Below are 18071 nucleotides of genomic sequence, written 5' to 3'. Positions count from 1 at the left end.
CCTCAACTCGCTTATTCAATCGAGTGATAACGTTCTGAGCGGGTACTCACAGAGAGCCAACGGAAATGTTGAGCTCATGTGATAGGATGGTCTCAGCAGGCTGGGGGGCGGTGACCTCTAAGAGACCTCTCCCCTGGCTCTGAAAACCCTTTGTCAGGCGTCAAATTCACAATATGAAGCAACAACATCCCGACACTAAAGCCACAAGCTGTATTTTTAGTTGATTTGCAGGAATGAAACTCTTTATTTTAAATGTATTTGTGACTGAAATTGGTTTTGAAAGATCAAAAATGGGCCTTTAGGTGCGTCTGCAGGATCTTTGTGTAAAAATACATGCATACATTTTGATGATTTGCTAAAAAGTAGCTGCTGAAATAGATGATTTTTGACTGTATGCGGGGAGTGTTACAGTAAATGAGCATGCTTACATACAGCTGTAAATGGAAAAACCAGGCCATGTTGGTAACATCACAGCTGAACGTGTGTGTGTGTGTGTGTGTGTGTGTGTGTGTGTGACAGAGACAGCCCATGTGTACTGGAGTGTGTGTGGCTCTATCATCGTCTCCTCTCTCCACCACAGACAGGTGATTAATAAACATTAAACAATCCCTCCTCTCTCAAACACACCGGAATCTGACGGGAAGAGCAGCATATGTTTGCCTGGAGGCACAGAGAGAGATGGAGAGCGGCCCCGCTGAGTGTCAGATAGAGGGAGAGAATAGGGGGAGAGGGGGGTGAGGAGGATGGGGAGGGGGAGTTAGGTTACAGAGTGGGAGATGAAGGGATGAGGAGGGGGGTTGACACAGGAGGGTAATGAGATGGGAGGAGAGAAAGGGAGATATGAGCAGGTAGAAATGAGTGATGTTTGAGAGTGTAGGAGCGGGCGACACGTGTACGTGTGCAGTCCCTGGAAAGCAGTAATTGTGTTGAGTATCTCGTCGTCCTGGTTAAATAAAGTGAAGGACTGTGCGGCGGAGGTGAGAGGTGGTCGGCTGGAGAAATGTGGAACAGATGGGTTGAGGGGGAACCGTGTGTGTGTGTGTGTGTGTGTGTGTGTGTGTGTGTGTGGCTTGTTGGGCTGGGGGTCGCACCGCTGCCTCCGCTCCTTCAGGTACAGCAGCGTTCAGGGCTGCAGCTGTGAAGCCACCGTCTCCCCGGGCCCCTGCTGGAGCCCTGCATGCATAGAGGGGGCCCAGTTTTTTTCTTCTTTTTTTTTTCTAGTGGCCCCTTGGGGTACTCACAGGAAGTTTGTCTTAAGCATGATATGTCTATGACCACTAATTCAGGCTCTTGTGTTGGCTTCAGTCCATAAGTACTAAAACAATGAGTTGATTAATTGTTTAGTAGATTGGCAGAAAATGAGTCATCAGTTCTGGCATTTAAGTAATAATTTCTGAAGTGAGTCTGCAGCCACATAGAGGCCAAGGTTATAGTTTTGTTTAATTTTTTCCATTGTGAATCTTTATTTTTCTGCAGTTTTTTGTGCTTTTCTGCATCAGTTCATGGTGGAAATGCTCCCTGCTTCACCTCTACATCGTTTGCGTCTTATGGTGGATATTAAGCATTGCTTTCGAGGTTGCATACTGTACTGGAGGCTGTGTTGCATCTATGAGTCGCAACAAGTCCTCTGCTGCTGCCATGTATTTTTTGATGGATGGAGTGGGGAGGTGGCCTTGTTCTAAATATTGCAGGGATCGCCCCCTGTCCTGTCCCAGTGACTCCATGAACCTGTACTTCGGCTTTGAGTTACATGGTAATCTCAGCATGCTAATATCTCCACAATAACAATGCTAACATGCCAATCATCAGCAGGTTCACCATCTTTGTTAAGCAGCTTAGCATGTTGCTAATTGGCACAAAATGCAAAAAAGACATGCTAATGTCATTCATTTTGCAGGTTTTTGGTCGAGAATCAAAGTGTTGGACGAATTAAAATGTTGATCAGATGATGGCACCAAGGAAAAAAAGTTATTACAATTAATTAAACTCAACCGCACTTCATCTTAGCTTCTATTTTTTATGAACAGTTTTATTAATCGGCTGATATTTTTACCAAATTATATATCAGGATTTATTGGTAGAGTTAAGCACTTCTATGTAAAATCCCCTTGATAGCCTGAATGAAATGGTCCTTTGTTACGTTTTACAGCCACTAGGTCACCCCTACGAGATAAATATAAATATATCCAAGACACATGCGATGATCATGTCATGCAGCTGCAGAATTAGATTAATGGCACATTTTTGTGGTTAAATTCAAGCACATGAATTACAGAACCAAGTGTTTTGGCAATCAATCCAGTATAAGTCAACATGTTAGTCTCAAAACTACAAATGTACACTTCATGTCAAAGAATCATAAATGTCTGTACAAAATTTTGACCCAATCAATCAAGAAGATGTTAAAAAAAATTTACTAGATAGTTGGAGAAAGAGGATCACCAAAATCAGTTAGATTCATCCTCTGGGGAGCATGATTATTTGCAAAAATTTCATGACAATCAATGTCAAAGTTGTTGAGATTAGTGTGGACCGACCAACATTACCATATCTGAAAATTAAACATTTACTAGTTTATTTTAGCTCATTTTAGCTTTTTATTTTCAGTATAAATTAAATATCTTTTGGCTTTAAGTTGTCTTTAAGGTAACACTAACAGATTAAAGACATTGTTTTGGCCTCTGGGAAACTGTAACGGACATTTTTCACTATTTTCTGACATTTTTATTGACTTAGCTATTAACCTAAAAACATTGACACATCAGTCAATAATGAAATTAAGTGTTAGTTCAGCCCTCGCTGTGACCTTCCTGTCGAAGTCACAATAAACTCCCTGTCCACAGGGATCAATAAAAAATGTCATTATTGCAACAAAAAAAAGGGAAAGAAACTTTGAGTTAAAAGGAGTGAGCAGCTGCATTTAAAGTAACTAAAGGTGCCGTTACTTTTTAATGTTCAATATAAAAACACATGAAACTAAACTGTTCAGTTCTTAATTCTTTAATAATATATTACATTTATGCCGTAATACAATAATAATAACAACAGTAATAACATTAATAATAAACATACACAGAAAGTACAAAATGATTTGTGTTATTTTCTTTAAGTTACCAACACTTCAAAATAAAAGAAACCAAATCTCCTTTAGCTGCCTTTGACTCCTCCTCAGCCCAGCCACTGTTAAGAGAACTCAATTTCCCATGACCACCCACTAAGAAGAACTACATATGGAAGCTGTGCTTGTCCAATCAGGCGGAGTTAAAAGTCTCCCAAGAAGTTCCAAGAGGAGCAAAGAGCAGGTTGTTGTCTCGGATATGGCTTTACGACACTTCCCAGATGAGTTCAGTCCAAAAAATGTGTTTAAATGTGAGAGAGAAAGCGACTGATGGAGGCAGGGGTTCTAAAACACAGATGAAGGCGACATGTTACCAAATGTTAAAAAAACGGGGGTGGGAAATAAATACAGCCATGTGTAGGAACTCATCCTGAAGAGATGTTTTGTAGACGCCATCATGACACAAACCAGCTACTGAGAAGAGAGGTCCATGCGTCATGTTGAGTGAGGTGGTTGTGGACACACATTACAGTACAGATATCATCATGACCCCCGCCTCCTCGACGAGAGGGGCCGCAGAGGGGTTTTCTGGGAGGTAAAAGTCTCAGTTTTTATCCTGAGGGCGAAGGTAAAGACGCAGAGGGGCACTGGTCAGTCTTTCCCCCCTCTTTTTCTCCACCTTCCTGCCTCTCATCTCATCCGTCAACACGTGTCTGTCCTCCTCCTCCTCCTCTATTTGCGGTGCTTCATCTCCTTGTCGTGGTGGCTCTTCCCGCCGCCCTCTCCTTTGTCCAGCATTTTGATCGCCTCCATCAGGTAGCTCTGGAAGGCGGAGAGCGCGGCGCAGATGGCGGGCGTGCCGAAGCCGTGGGTGAGCAGGCTGAAGTGGGTGAGGCTCCCCTGGACGCCGGGCTCCAGGCAGGGGGTGGGCCGACTGCCGCCTAGCGGAGAGCGGTCCTGGGACATCATGTCCACAAACTCCTTACAGATCTCCCTGAGAGGAACACAGACAGGACGTTAGTTTGTTGTTGTGGTGGAGTATTTCCAAATAGGGCTGGGCGATATGACCTCAAATCAATATCACGATTAAGTCATGTCAAGTCAAGTCAATTTTATTTATATCGCCCAAAATCACAAATCACATATTTGCCTCAATGGGCTTTACAGACCCTCTGTCCTTAGACCCTCACAGTGGCCAGGGAAAAACTCCTCAAAAAGTGGTGCGATAAAGTCTAGCGTCGTTCACAGTGAATCTACAGTACTGTCAACAAAATTATCAATTAGGGAGGGACTGAAGTTAACATAGTCCTCTATTTTGTTGGAGCAGAACAAAGACTTAAAGACAGGTGGAATCACTTTCTTGAGCTTAGCTACAGCACTATCAGATAGACATGTGTAGAAACTCTTGCTTATTAGTGAGTAGTCCAGTAACAGGACTTCAAAAGATATTAAATAATGGTCTGATAAAACGGGATTCTGTGGGAAAACTATTAAATGTTCAATTTCAATCCCATACGTCAGCACAAGTAAATATTTTACCTCGATTACAATTAATGAACAATTACGCTGAGTGCATGTGTCGCCTTTAAGGCTTTTTTTAATGTTGACTTTAGACAATTTGTTGGTATTTAATTTACGTTGGAAACTAGAAGTGGATGATTACTTAAAAGTATTTGTCTTTGTGATTTTAAAGAAATTAAGGAAACACACACAGATGAACTATTTTGTGGTCATTTATTGAATATTTTGAACTGAAATCAAAGCATAATTTGAAATGAAAACGCCACATTTTAGTTTTAGAGTAGAAATCAGAAATCTTCTCTAAAACAATAGAAAATAAATAACTTGCATTTCTTGCAAACAGTTTTTCTGCAGTGTTTACATTTCACTTGTCGTCTTCCCTAAAGCCAAAATGTGTGTGGACATGGCATTTTTCTTGGGTACAATCTGCTCGAGTTACTCTGTTGGCTCGATGTTTGAGTTCTTCTCCATGTTGTTTCCATGTCACGGATTGGATAAAATAATTGAAATAATCGTCATGGGCAAGATTACATTGTTTAGAGGTTCAGAATATCGGTTTTGATTAATGTCTGTGTGCAAATATAGAGAGGCGAATTGCCAAGTGGAATAAGCTTGTTCCAAAACAAGAGTAAATCTGGTGTTTACTTTTCTTGTAGGCCAAGCCCCAGTATATCTTTATATGGAATACATTTTGTGGGAATTAATGGTGCTTTCAAATGGGCTCGTGTTTGCCATGTTTAAATGATGAGCCCATTTGAATGCCATACTCAAGACCTGTAAAGTGGACGTTCATGTTGGCTGGTAAACAAAAAACACATCTGTTTTCAATTGTGTTTTGTTAAGATCAGGTGTTGTTTGTTTATGCAAACCTTTAAATCAGATTAAGTTTGTAATTCATGGAAGAACTTTATACAATCCAAAGCACAAAGAAGTGACTCTTGGTATTTTTACCCTAATTAATTTGATCAGCATTTGTTATGGATGTGGAAGACTTTGCATCTGGTGCTACTGTATCTGTCCTCAAAGAACTCCAAAAGAGGCAGTGCAGTAATTTAGTTCTGCATTTCTTTTAAGTTGCATGACCCACCCACAAGAGGCTGACTGAATCTTTTGACCTTTTGCTCCCTGCTGTGGTTAAAGCCCCAAAAAATACTGGATCCTAGCCTCTTTTCTTAGACCTTTCCTTTCTGGTGAACACTCACATCATTTAAACTCCAGGCAGCTCAGATTCTAACAGACTTGAATCAGCAGATTGACATGTAAAAGTTGTGTGTAGTGTTCCTTTAAATGAGCGGAGGGAGGAATGAAGCACTCACTTGGTGGCGAGCAGCATGCTGCGCCGTGTTGGGAGCTGGTCCGGCTCGCTCTGCCTGCACAGATACTCAGCTGTGGCTTTGGCTGGAAACTCTGTCTCACACACGTAACCAAAGTCCCGCGCCAGATGGACGGCCTCACCTGCAGGAGGAGAAGGAGGAGGAGGAGGAGGAGGAGGGAGGGAGAGTGTGTCCATTAAAACTGAGGCAGTTTTTTGCATTATAAAGCTGCTAATAGCTGTATGTTTTTAAACTCAAAACTTCAGAGCTTCAGTTTACTTCATTTCTATGGAAGCCAGATTTTGCCAATGTGATGAAAAAAAATCCTGTATGTCATTATACTGAGAAATTTAGTATAGTTAGTTCCTCATTATGTTGCTATACTATAACCCTTTTTATAAAGCTTTTTTTATGCATCACATTTTTGGCAGAAATGATCTTCCATACATATATATATATGCATATATGTATATATAGGTACATTTGTTTGGACAAATATTATGATAACAACAAAAATATCTCATAAGAGTTTAAGAGCATATATCTAGCCTTTTTCCATGGTTTTCTTGATAATGATTTTGAGTATTATCAAGAAAACCATGGAAAATGGCTAGATATCAGCTCTTAAATTAAACTCTTATGAGCTAATTTTTGTTGTTATCATTATATTTGTCCTCACAAATGTACCTTTAGTTGTACCAGGCATTAAAATGAACAAGAAATTGAAGAAAAAGGGTGGTCTAATAATTTTTTCCATGGCCATATATAGAAAGTTTTACATGAAACACATGTAAATGGCTGCTGTAACCGCTCGGGTCAGGTCAGGTCAAGAGACAAACTCTGCAGCCATTTCTCTCACTTTCACTACTCAAACAGTTCACTTCTCTTTGGCTTTGTGAGGCGGCCGCCGCTTTAGCTTTTTTCAAATGACACCATCCGCGCATTCAGCCACCCATGCTTTGACTTGTTTATTCATGTCTGCTCATGCGAGGACATTTCTATGTGAACATGTGTCTCTATCTGTCAGGATGTATGCAGGTCACTATATGTGTATGTATGCGTGTGTGCGTGTGTGTGTGTGTGTGTGTGTTTTCCCTACCCTCCACTAGAGATGTTAGGAGAGTGACGTTGGCTGCCTTGCGTCGCCCAGCGGGCAGGTTGAGGCCAATCTTCTCCAGACGCTCTCTCAGACAGCGGCCACCATTCTTTGACTTCGCCCTGAGGGGGGACAGGGAGACAGAGAGAGCAGTTTTTAGGAGATGGTCCTTGTGTGTGTGTGTGTGTGTGTTTATGAGATTTGTAGTGGTGTGTTTGTGTGTCTCTGGCTGAGTATGTGCGTTTATGTAAGTGAATGTGAAGCTGAAATCTCCCAACAGTACGTTTCCTGTCAACACTGATAGTGTCTTGGATTTTTTTCAGTGGTTTTTAGCGGTTGTTTTCCTTTTCTTCACCTTTTCTCACCCATTTTTTATTCGGAAATATTTAAATTTCAGTAGATATTCATATTCCTAGTTATTCATCAGGGTTCCTATGGGTGCTGGAAATCCTTAAAAACTTGAATTCAATGTCAATAAGGTGATTAAAACTGCTTCAAATTCAGGTTATACATGTTGCTAAGTCTATTATAAACAGATGGCATGTTTTGAATCATCAACAACATTGTTGCTTTAACTTAATTTATTCTGTAAAACACTGTCACAAAACATCATTTTGGTTGTTTATCGCAGAATAATGAAGTGAAATAATCAGTATACAGCACATATTGTATATATAGATGTAATTTAACAGCTGCTAGGTGCTGGAAAAGCTTGAAAAGTGCTTGGATGCATTCAGAGCCTTTACTTAAAGTAAAAGTACTAATATAATAGTGTAAAAATACATTGTGCGTTCAAAATCTTCCTAACGTAGAAGCATTAACAGAAAAATGTGCTTTAATCATCAAAAATAAGAGTACTTATTATGTGGAAAACAGCCCCTGTGGGTGTTATATTGTTATAGTTTATATTAATGGATCATGGGGATTGTATTGATTTGCATTAATGTGGAAATAGCATTGCACTTAGTTGAGATGGAGCATATTTTAACTACTTTTATGTACAGTTACAATGCCATTTTATGTTATAAACTGATCTTTTAGTTATTATGTAAAAACTCAATTTCACAAGTAACCATTAACTACAGCTGTCAAATCAACGAAGTGGAGTAAATAGGACAGTTTTTCCAAGTAGAAGTATAAAGTAAAAAAATAAAAAAATACTTCAAAATGATTTAGCTATCAGTGGGGTATGTGTCTCTTCTGAGGAGGTTTACGATATTTACTACCCTTTAGATCTTTTAATGATGTCCTCTTAAAGTATTTCAGCCTGCAACCCGAATCATAAAGTTGTTCTCTCGCCCGAGGCGGTGGTTCATTAAACCACATTGCTTCTCTTGTGATTTAGTCCCATGACCCATTTTGGGTCCTCGGCTCTCTGGCCCCCATAGTTTAGTTAAAGTGCTCTTATTCTGAAAAGCTTTAGGAGAGCATGGAGGACACTGGTGATAGTAAAGGAGGTTCAACAACAGGAGTCTGTGTAGTTTACTTTAAAGCATTTTGTATAAAAAATAGTGCTATCAAGGAAGTAGTGTGTCCAAAGATTTAAGGTGCAATGTGTATTTTCAGGTGACAAATAACAATTTTAACAAACAAAACAAGATGTTTTTCAAGCTTCACTCTCTCCCTTGAAGTGTTGTTCATGCTCAGAATTAAGCCTTTATTTTTAATAAACCCTGTTTCTTGTTTTTTCTTGACAAAAAGGGATATTATTGTTGTCACTCTCTTCTCCTCTTTTAACCTCACTTGTCTATCTACCTCTCATTCACCCTCTCACATGCTATATATTGTAGTTTTATGTTGATCTCCTCAGTACAAACAACATCTGTTGCACGTCTTAAGAGGGGGGATCAAAATGAACAGCAAAAACCATCACTATCAGCTTTTGTTATCGGCGAAAATGGTTATTTTAAACATCTGTATCAGCCCAGAATTTCACTATTGGTGCATCTGCATTTGTATTTATCCCAGTCTCTGTAACATCCAACATCATAACACTACTTTTTGTGCAATCTGCCTCGAATCTTGTGCAACTGTTTTGAGAATCGTGACAGTATCACCTAACATAGTATCGCAATACTCGATAAGTTAATCTATATTTTCTTACACCCCTAGTCTGTAGGGGTGTTTGGACAGATGTTTTTGTTTTTTGTTCATGTTTTTAGATTCGTAATGAGATAAATCTAGATAAATTAATGGATGGATGGATGGATGGATAGAGTCATGAAAAAGACATTAGATCATTGTTTTCTTCAATTTCTTGTTCATTTTAATGCCTGGTACAACTAAAGGTACATTCGTTTAGACAAATATAATGATAACAACAAAAATAGCTCATAAGAGTTTAATTTAAGAGCTGATATCTAGCCACTTTCCATGGTTCTCTTGATAATGATTTTGGTTATTATCAAGAAAAACATGAAAAATTGCTAGATATCAGCTCTTAAATTAAACTCTTAACACATATTTTTGTTTTTATCATTATATTTGTCCAAACAAATGTACCTTTAGTTTTATCAGGCATTAAAATGAACAAGAAATTGAAGAGAAAGGGTGGTCTTATATTTTTTTCCATGACTGTAGATAGATGGATGGATGGATGGATGGATGGATGGATGGATGGATGGATGTGAGTTACTGATTTTAAAGTGTCTTTAAGTGTAAACTTTTAGTCACAAACTACATAACACCTTCATTATTCACTATCTCCGTCTCACCTGCGGAGGACTCCGCCCAGCAGGGAGGCGTTGAGGCACTCAGGCGGGGAGAGGCGCCGCTGCACCTCCCCAACTGTCACCTTGTACTTGGATGTGGAGCTGAGCAGCGAGAGGCGACCAGGGACCGAACAGAAAACCTCGGCCGGGTTGGACACGGCTCCCACACCCAGACCCTCCTTACCGAGGGACAAGATGGACAGGGACGAGCCGTTCAGCTTGGACGGGATGGGAACTAGGGGAGAGAAAAAAAGTTTATTTATATGAAAAGTTTACTTGCTTTCAGGCAGAAAAGCTCCATCAGTAAAAAAAAAAAAAAAAAAAAAAAACAGGATAAAAAGGGAATGAATAAATATCAATCCAAACATATGTCTTGTGCAGTGACACTCGTGTTGTGTGAATGACTGTGTGACAGAGAGCCCCTCCTCTCCTGATGAATCTATTCAGTGTAATAGTTCTCCCCTGCGTCGACAGCTCTAATTCTGGAGCGCTGCTTGTTGATTTAAACTGCAGGTGGTTAGGTTTTAACTGCGCATTCTCAAAAAGCTTTATTTCACACCTTCAACAGCTTAATTCGCACTCACTTTTCTGCACTGTGGTAAATTTTTCACATAAGTTTTTCTGTCTTTCTTGTTTTGGGGAGGAGGAGGGGTCGAAGCCAATCATCTGAAGCCTTCTACAACCATTTTAGGAGGTGAAGATTTGCGAGTAACGTGGTGTTTTTTAGAAGCATCTACTTGATTTTGTTGCCCAGAATTCCTGTTCACAGCTCCGATGATTCATGTTGGCATTGAGTCTATTTGGCTTTCTTGTCTGTTTAGCCTTTGTTATGTCCTCTTTTCAGGTTTAATTGATGTTGATAAAAGTCCCCTTTTGAATCTTAAATTCTGAATCCACTAAATATGCACTTGTGTGGGCAGAAATCCTCCGACTTAAGAGGATTGAAAGGAAGCAGCCCCTTTAGGTGTTGGTTGATCTTCTATAGTTATGAGGACCACATTTTCTTGCAGGGAGTAGATTTACACAGCAATTTTTTAAAGTTGTTTTGCATGTTATCACTTCCCATTTTATGCATTTTTTTTGGTCATTTCATGCTTTTGCAGTATTAGATGCTCGGAGAAAGTGCTCCAGAAGTCAGGTGACATAGTATAAAGAGCGCAAAAGTCTCCATAGGGAGGAGGATGGATGGGTCAATTAAATGCCTGACTGTTTGTGTCCAGTATGAAGCCATAAGTAGACGTTTACTTCATAACTTACATACACAAACTTGTTTATTTTAACCCAAACCATGATTCCCCCACCCCTAAACCTAACCAAGTAGTGTTGTTTGAATTCACAGCATGAATCACTTGTTTAAAAATGCAACCATACTAGTTGGGAATAAGAATAGGCGGATAAAAGGGCTTAAAATGCAAAAACATGACATGCAAACAAAGCTTCAACATACAGCTGATATCTAGCCATTTTCCATGGTTTTCTTCATAATGATTTTGGTTATTATCAAGAAAACCATGAAAATGGCTGGATATCAGCTCTTAAATTAAACTTTTATGAGTTATTTTTGTTGTTATCATTATATTTGTCCAAACAAATGTACCTTTAGTTGTACCAGGCATGAAAATGAACAAGAAATTGAAGAAAAATGGTGGTCTAATAATTTTTTCCCATGACTACATATAAGCCTTCACATGAGATCACATTGACCTCACTGGTTCAAGTTGCTATTTTGGACTTCATTAGTTCTTATTTACCTCTAGTGGGATCTAGCCATGTAGATTAATTTGTCTTAATATGCCCAGGTATCGAGATTTCTGCCTAATTAATTAGTTGATTTTATCGACAAACCTGCAAAAACTGAGTTTCTCCACATTAAATAATGCAAAAGCAGCATTTTAAATCTTGTGTTTCCCAGAGATTTGCAAAAGAGAAGTTTCTTGGGAGCCATTCATGACTAAAATAAATCTTAATCGTCACCAAAACGACTACTAAGAGTGGGCTGCCCTACATAACCCCCCTAAAATCTGTTTCCTGTAATTTGGTGGCCTTTTAGGTGAGCAAGAGAATTAATTAAGCCAAATTAAGACAAGAATGAGCAACATGTATTTAATTTCTCCCCTCTCTCTCTCTGGTGTATCCACTCCTCATCGCTCTGCATTATTCCTTCCTTTTTCCTTTAAAAAAAAAATATTATCTGTATAACTGTACAGTGGGTTGCGGCTCTCCCCTCGCACTCTGTGGGCGGCGGGTGGCCTCTTTACGACGCCCTGCTGTGAAAAAATCTCTTAAAAACCCCTCTCATTCACAAGCAGCCGATCAGGCAGCCGGCGAGGCCACAGAGCAGCAGAGTTTCCTCTAAAGCTCTCCCTCTTTTCTTTCTCCTTTGTCATCTCTCCACCCCTCCCTCTCTTTCTCTCTTTCTCTTATCATCTTTGACTCTTTCTTGTGCCTCCCACTCTTTATCCCCCCCCTCTCTCTTTTTTTGCCTATATTCTGTCTCGTCTCCCTGTTGGATTTTCTTATTCATGAGGGCTTTAGGTTTGCTCTGCTATCTGCTATAAGTGCTTGCCGGGGAGAAGTCTTGCTGTGGTAATTGATCAATTCTAAGCGTTTGGCAAACAAGTGGAATCACTGTCACTTCATCAAATGACTGCTGGTTTGCAGCAGTTTGAACTAAGCTGGAAATTTACAGTATGAGCCTCCAATTCCTCGGGGAGCTGATTTGGAGAATTAAATCCTTGTTTTTGTGAAACTTTATGGTGAGGAGAGAAATCAGATTGGATACGTCGAATCAGAAGGCCAAAATGTTGTTAAAAATCCACATTTCTTCTCTTAAAAGTAAATTCTCCAACATCCACTGTGTTAACATGTTAAGTTGTCAGCAGAAGCACACTTAATATGATGCTGTCAGTCAGTTTATCTCTGGCTTGTTTCACCTTCTTTTTTTCCCAGCACTACACCCGTCTATTATATCAGGGAGTTTTTATTCTGGTTGAGTGAGGTTTTCACAGTATCACACTCCAACAGCAACAAATCCAACTTGAATTTTCTAATCGTGCCCCTGTGTCTCCTGCAACTCAGAGTCGGTAATATTAGAGTGATCACACTCTGCAAATTTCCCCACAACTCCTCTTTTATCATGTTCCCCTCCCTTTTCTTCTTTGCCCCACTTCTCTCCTCTCCTCTCCTCTTCACTCTAATCCCTCTCTCTCTCTCTCTCTCTCTCTCTCACACACACACACACACACACACACACACACACACACGCTCTCTCTCTCATATGACCATGAACAGTTCATTAAGAATGTGTGCCTTTGGGGTGAAGTCTGCAGCTGAGTATTAGAGGACTTCTTGACTTCAAATGAAATAGCAAAACAGAATTATTTATAGTGTGTGTGTGTTCGTGTATATGTGTGTGTGCAAGTGTGTGTGTGTGTGAGACAGCAAGAGAGAGAGAGAGAGAGAGACTGGTGTTGGAGTGCCCCTAAACACAAAACCCCCTTCAGCATGTATAGCACAATTATATAGGTGCACACTTAGACACAAATGCACACATACACACTCAATCTTTCTCCTCTCTCTGTCACACACTTGCACGCACACACACGCACACACACACACACACACACACATACATACACACACGCGCGCACACACAGAGCTCTCCCACCTCTTACCTTTTTTAATGACAGAGTGGTCGAGGATGCCCAGGGCTGATCCTTCCTCCATTCCCTGTGTCAGACAGACAGACAGTCACTATCATTTATCCACCGGCCTCACAGCAAACACACACACACACACACACACACACACACACACACACACACACACACACACACTAATATACACACACATTTCTATACACACACACACACACACACACACACACAGCTTTTCTCTCTCAGGCCAAAGCAAGATGGACGGTCCAACGTTAGGTTTTGCCCTCGCAGCACATATGAACAACTATCCATATCCGAGTAAATAATAAAATCTGTTATTCGATTTAGCTTCTTTGTGCAGGAAACATAGTAAATGATGGAAGTTATGACGCATGATTTTACATTTCAAACCGTTTATTCATATTTCTACACAGCTTGGCACAAAGGATTTTTTTTGCCATTTGATGTTTTAAATTTGTAAAAATACATAAATGTATTTTTTTTTCTTATTTATGAGCTCAATATATGGTCAATTCATATTTTTTTGGACAAGAGACTTTTTTTTGGTACAACAAATTATTACAAATTACTACTTATTTACTAAAAATACATATAATTGTAAAGATACTGTCATAATTTACACTGTTTAAAATAACAGAAGAGCTTTTTTTTATATTGTCTATTGTTGTGCAGAAATGTAATAATTCCAAATATGTGAACATCAAATAATACAGTTGGTATTCATTTCACTGTAGGCATATTTAGGGAAAAGTGATGTGCTAAAAAAGAAAAAAAAAACAGCCACCGTATTTCACCGACTCAAAGAATAAATTAAAGTCTTTGCAGATTATTTGATCTTTTCATTCACTGAGGATGAAATTGTCTTGCAAGGCGATTCTCGGATGTCTCCTTTGTGGTGCATTTATATAAAAAAGGATTCAAACGCGAAGGATATAATCCATTAATCAAATAAAGGTCCTTGTCAAGTGGGAGCGTTTAACAGCAACATGCCCGGGTTGACTCCTTGCCTGGCGCTCCTCTCAAACGTTTCTTTTCTATTAATGACCGTGCAGATCAATTGGTCTCGCTGTGTTTTTCTGCGAGGAGGCAACAAACAGCGTCTGCAGCTGCACCTGCTGCAGGGAAGCTGACTGCTCAATAAACCATAGAAACTATTCTTCTCACAGAAAAACCTGCAGAAGGCAAAAGGCTGCACAATCACTTTGTCTTTGTGCGACACATCGGATAATTCTCCATGTCCTGGCGGATAGTGAGACGGACAAACGTCAACACAAAACAACGTTTTTTTTTTTTTAGTTTTTTTTTTTTAGATACAATCTTAACATAGTATTTTAGTATTTTAACATCGTCTTTATCACTCACTACACTTCATCTTATTGTATAGCTATAGGAATTTATAGATAAAGTCGAAACACATTGATGGCTAAAAAACGTAAAAAAGACTCATTATGGAAGAAAAAAACATTCAACGGGCAAACGAACATATCGGAGGATACCTATATAGTGTATTTTATAATTTTTTAACGAATTTATGAACGGATTTTGAGGAAAAAATATATGATTTCTGCTAATATAGTTTCAGAAAATTATATTTCAGACCTGGCAACAGTACAGTATTGTTGTCTTTGTTTTGTTTTGTTTTTAATTTGAAGTACGCGACGCAAAACAGTTTTGTTATTATTTTATTATCAGACACCAAAACGCTTCGTGTGAATTTATTTTCCATTAAGTTATTATTTATTTTAATTCAGGTAAAATTATTTTTATTTAAAAAAATAATAAGATAAATGACAGCTTAAAAAATTCTAATAAATGGAAATGATTAATAATATCTAATGGTATTTAATTAAACGTGTTTACTTAATTGTGAAATATTTCATCATGAATTGTGTCGTTTGAAGGAGAAGAAGATAAATTGCCTTCGGGGCCTGTTGAAACCATCCTGGTCTTGGTAAGTATGAAAACCATTTCTGCACTTATTTCTATATTATTGGGTTATTATAATGTAATAAATCTAAATAAAATAACGAATCAAATAGGTGAGTTTGTTCATTAAGAGTTCGTGTTTATGCGCACTGATGCCAAGTGACTTTTACGCACGGTCTTCCCAATGCGCAGCAACCAAAGAATGGAGTATCAAAATTAATTTTAAAAAAAGTCACCTGAAGATCTTCCAGGCCGTGATGTCCCAGCTGCATCCCGAGAGGACCGTCCCCGAGAGCAGCAGCCCCTTCTCCGAGTCCGTGCAGCAGCCGAGGGACAGCTGCATACTCCCGCCGGGGGTCGAGGCTCAGAGCCCGGTGCGACTGTGAAAGGATTCCCCCGTCGTCGGAGCGCGACCTCTGCGAGTGCCACGCCACTTGCTGATGCTGATGGATGGAGTTGATGGAGGGGTAGGGGTCTGACAGGTGGGAATATGAGTCCTGGCTCTGGGAGTATGGCAGGGAGGACTGAGGGTAAGGGGGAGGGAAGTACGGAGGCTGGAAGTCAGAGGCCGGAGTGTGGCAGAGCGGGGGAGCCGAGGAGTAGGCGGCTTGGTTCAGGGAGGACAGCTGGGAGAGGCGCCCACTCGGCGAAGAGCCGCTTAGTCCGTCTGCGCGGTCCTGCAGGAAATTAAAAAAAGTTTAAGCTTCATATCAGGAGCTCAAAGTGCTCATCAAACTGTTGTCCAAAAGGTAAAACGCATCAAATGTCAGAGAAGTTATAGGAGCTCCAGAAAATTTGTGTTAGAAAATGAAGCGTTAAACGAGAACTTTAAACAAATGTAAAGATGGTTTTAATGTAGCACAAAACAGCTGCAGCACATAAATTAATGAATTTCCATTTTTATTAGATGGTTGGAAATAACAGCAGCGCTTGAAGTGATGCGCTCTGGCAGAAGACGCCCTTGGCATCGCTGCTAACAGTGTCAGAAAGGTCACGGCCACCAAGAAGCTGCACAAAGGACAGGTAATGCACAACAACAACAACAACAATAACACGTTGCTCCGGGAGGAGGGGGTACATCTGTAAATAATCTGTCACCGTGTCAACTAAACCACAACTGGAAATTAAAGAGGCTCATTGAGAAATGTGATTTTATTCTCACTTTTACAGTACGCTCCAGTGTGCGTAAAAAGATGTAGTCCACTAGCCTACATTTCTGCTCACACACATCCTGGTGAAATTGGATTTTTTTTTTGAAAGCTGGGTCACCCAGATCGATGCTGTTGTTGTGGAACAATGTCCATTATGTGCCAGGCAGGGCAGAGAGGGCCGCTGCCAGGTTAAAAGCGCGCACACACACACACACACACATATATCTCTGTCATACATCACACACACTGTGCAGGGTTTAGACAAAGTTTATATTTGAGGCTGTTAAACGCAACAACACTCCTCCAGACAGATTAAATGTACTGGTCTGCCTCGGCATGTCACAGTTTGTGCAGTGAGTGGACACTTTACTGTCACTTGCTGTGACACAGTGCAGACAAAGAGCATCTCCGCTGACAGATGACCGGCGCCGTAACACTAAACTCAGTGTCAGAGTGGCTCATTTGGGAAGTAAGGACACCTGACACTTAGGATTCAGCTGGAGAGCAGAAAAAGAAGCCAAATATTCTAGAAATGTTTTAAATTGTGAGCCAAAAAAAATCATTATACTGTGCAAGATGACAGCTGATACCACACATCAAAAAACGCAACAAATTGATTAATTATAAAGTATTTTTATACGTTAATTTACTCGAAATCCGCTGTTTTTAAGTGATGATAACACATTATTACGCGTATCTTTCTGTTTCAGTTTACAGATATTCGGTCCAGAAAATAAACTATTTCCTTAAATAGAGTTACATTAATAATGAGCAAAACATCAGCAGCCAAAAATGCTTTAAAACACGAGCCTCTATCAAACTCACCATAGCCGAATAGGTGTGGATTAACATCTGGACCACTTTGGATACCCCCAAATGTAAAATTCAACAGGATGCGCAGGCTTCCAGAGATGTCACCAAATGCTCCGTGATGTAAATCCAGGCTGTTTTTAACGGTCCATTAAATGTGAAAAAATATAAGTGTTATTTACTTTTCCTTCTCTCTTCGTTTTCACGGAGCTCCTTTTTACGCGCAGATGAAACGCTGCTGTCAGATACACACACGCGCGCATAACACACACGGAGTCCTACAGACTCTCCATGAGCGCACTACTTATAGGTTTTGCGCGCACCCGGCAGAGTGAGGGGAGGGGTCGACAGGGTCCACTTCTCTTAAAGAGATATATTCATTCAATTACCCTCCGTTAATTCAAACACACACTGCACTTTTACATTTATAGTTTAAATAATTTGGGGATGAATCATATTCTGGATTTTACGCACCGAAGAAGACAATAAATTATCAGTATTTTGGTGTGTTTATTTGATCATCATCTTTACAAAAATCACATTTAAATGAGCACATCTTTGATTTTTAACGTCCAATTTAAGACTACAGTCGCTTTAACGCACGGATATTCAGAGCTTACTAGTAAGAAATGTTGGATTTCCTCAGCTTTATACTTAAGATAATACGATTTTCTCCAAACATTTCACCCAAGATGAATCGTTCACACGTTTCATAACCGACAAGTGCATTTTTTTGGGATTCAGCTCGTCTTGGAAAAAAAAGAGAAGAAGCCAGCAGGCCCAGCATGTGCAGTCTTTTACGCAACAA

At 39.8% G+C, this 18071-nt stretch overlaps 1 protein-coding gene across 1 annotated transcript; it reads right to left on the bottom strand.

The window, feature by feature from the left end:
• Positions 1-3790: 3790 nt before the first annotated feature.
• tfap2e (transcription factor AP-2 epsilon) lies at positions 3791-17537 on the bottom strand. Its single transcript, XM_059349146.1, has 7 exons — positions 17279-17537; positions 15539-15979; positions 13374-13428; positions 9703-9934; positions 6992-7110; positions 5896-6034; positions 3791-4052 (listed from the first exon to the last, which is right to left on the bottom strand). Exons 1-7 carry the CDS (start codon positions 17303-17305, stop codon positions 3791-3793), a joined length of 1275 nt encoding a protein of 424 aa, XP_059205129.1. The 5' UTR covers positions 17306-17537.
• Between the last annotated feature and the right edge of the window lie 534 nt (positions 17538-18071).

Source organism: Centropristis striata, chromosome 14 (genome assembly GCF_030273125.1).
Source record: "Centropristis striata isolate RG_2023a ecotype Rhode Island chromosome 14, C.striata_1.0, whole genome shotgun sequence".
NCBI lineage: Eukaryota > Metazoa > Chordata > Actinopteri > Perciformes > Serranidae > Centropristis > Centropristis striata.
Note: the sequence above shows the minus strand (reverse complement) of the source record. Positions and strands in the feature narration are given on the sequence as shown.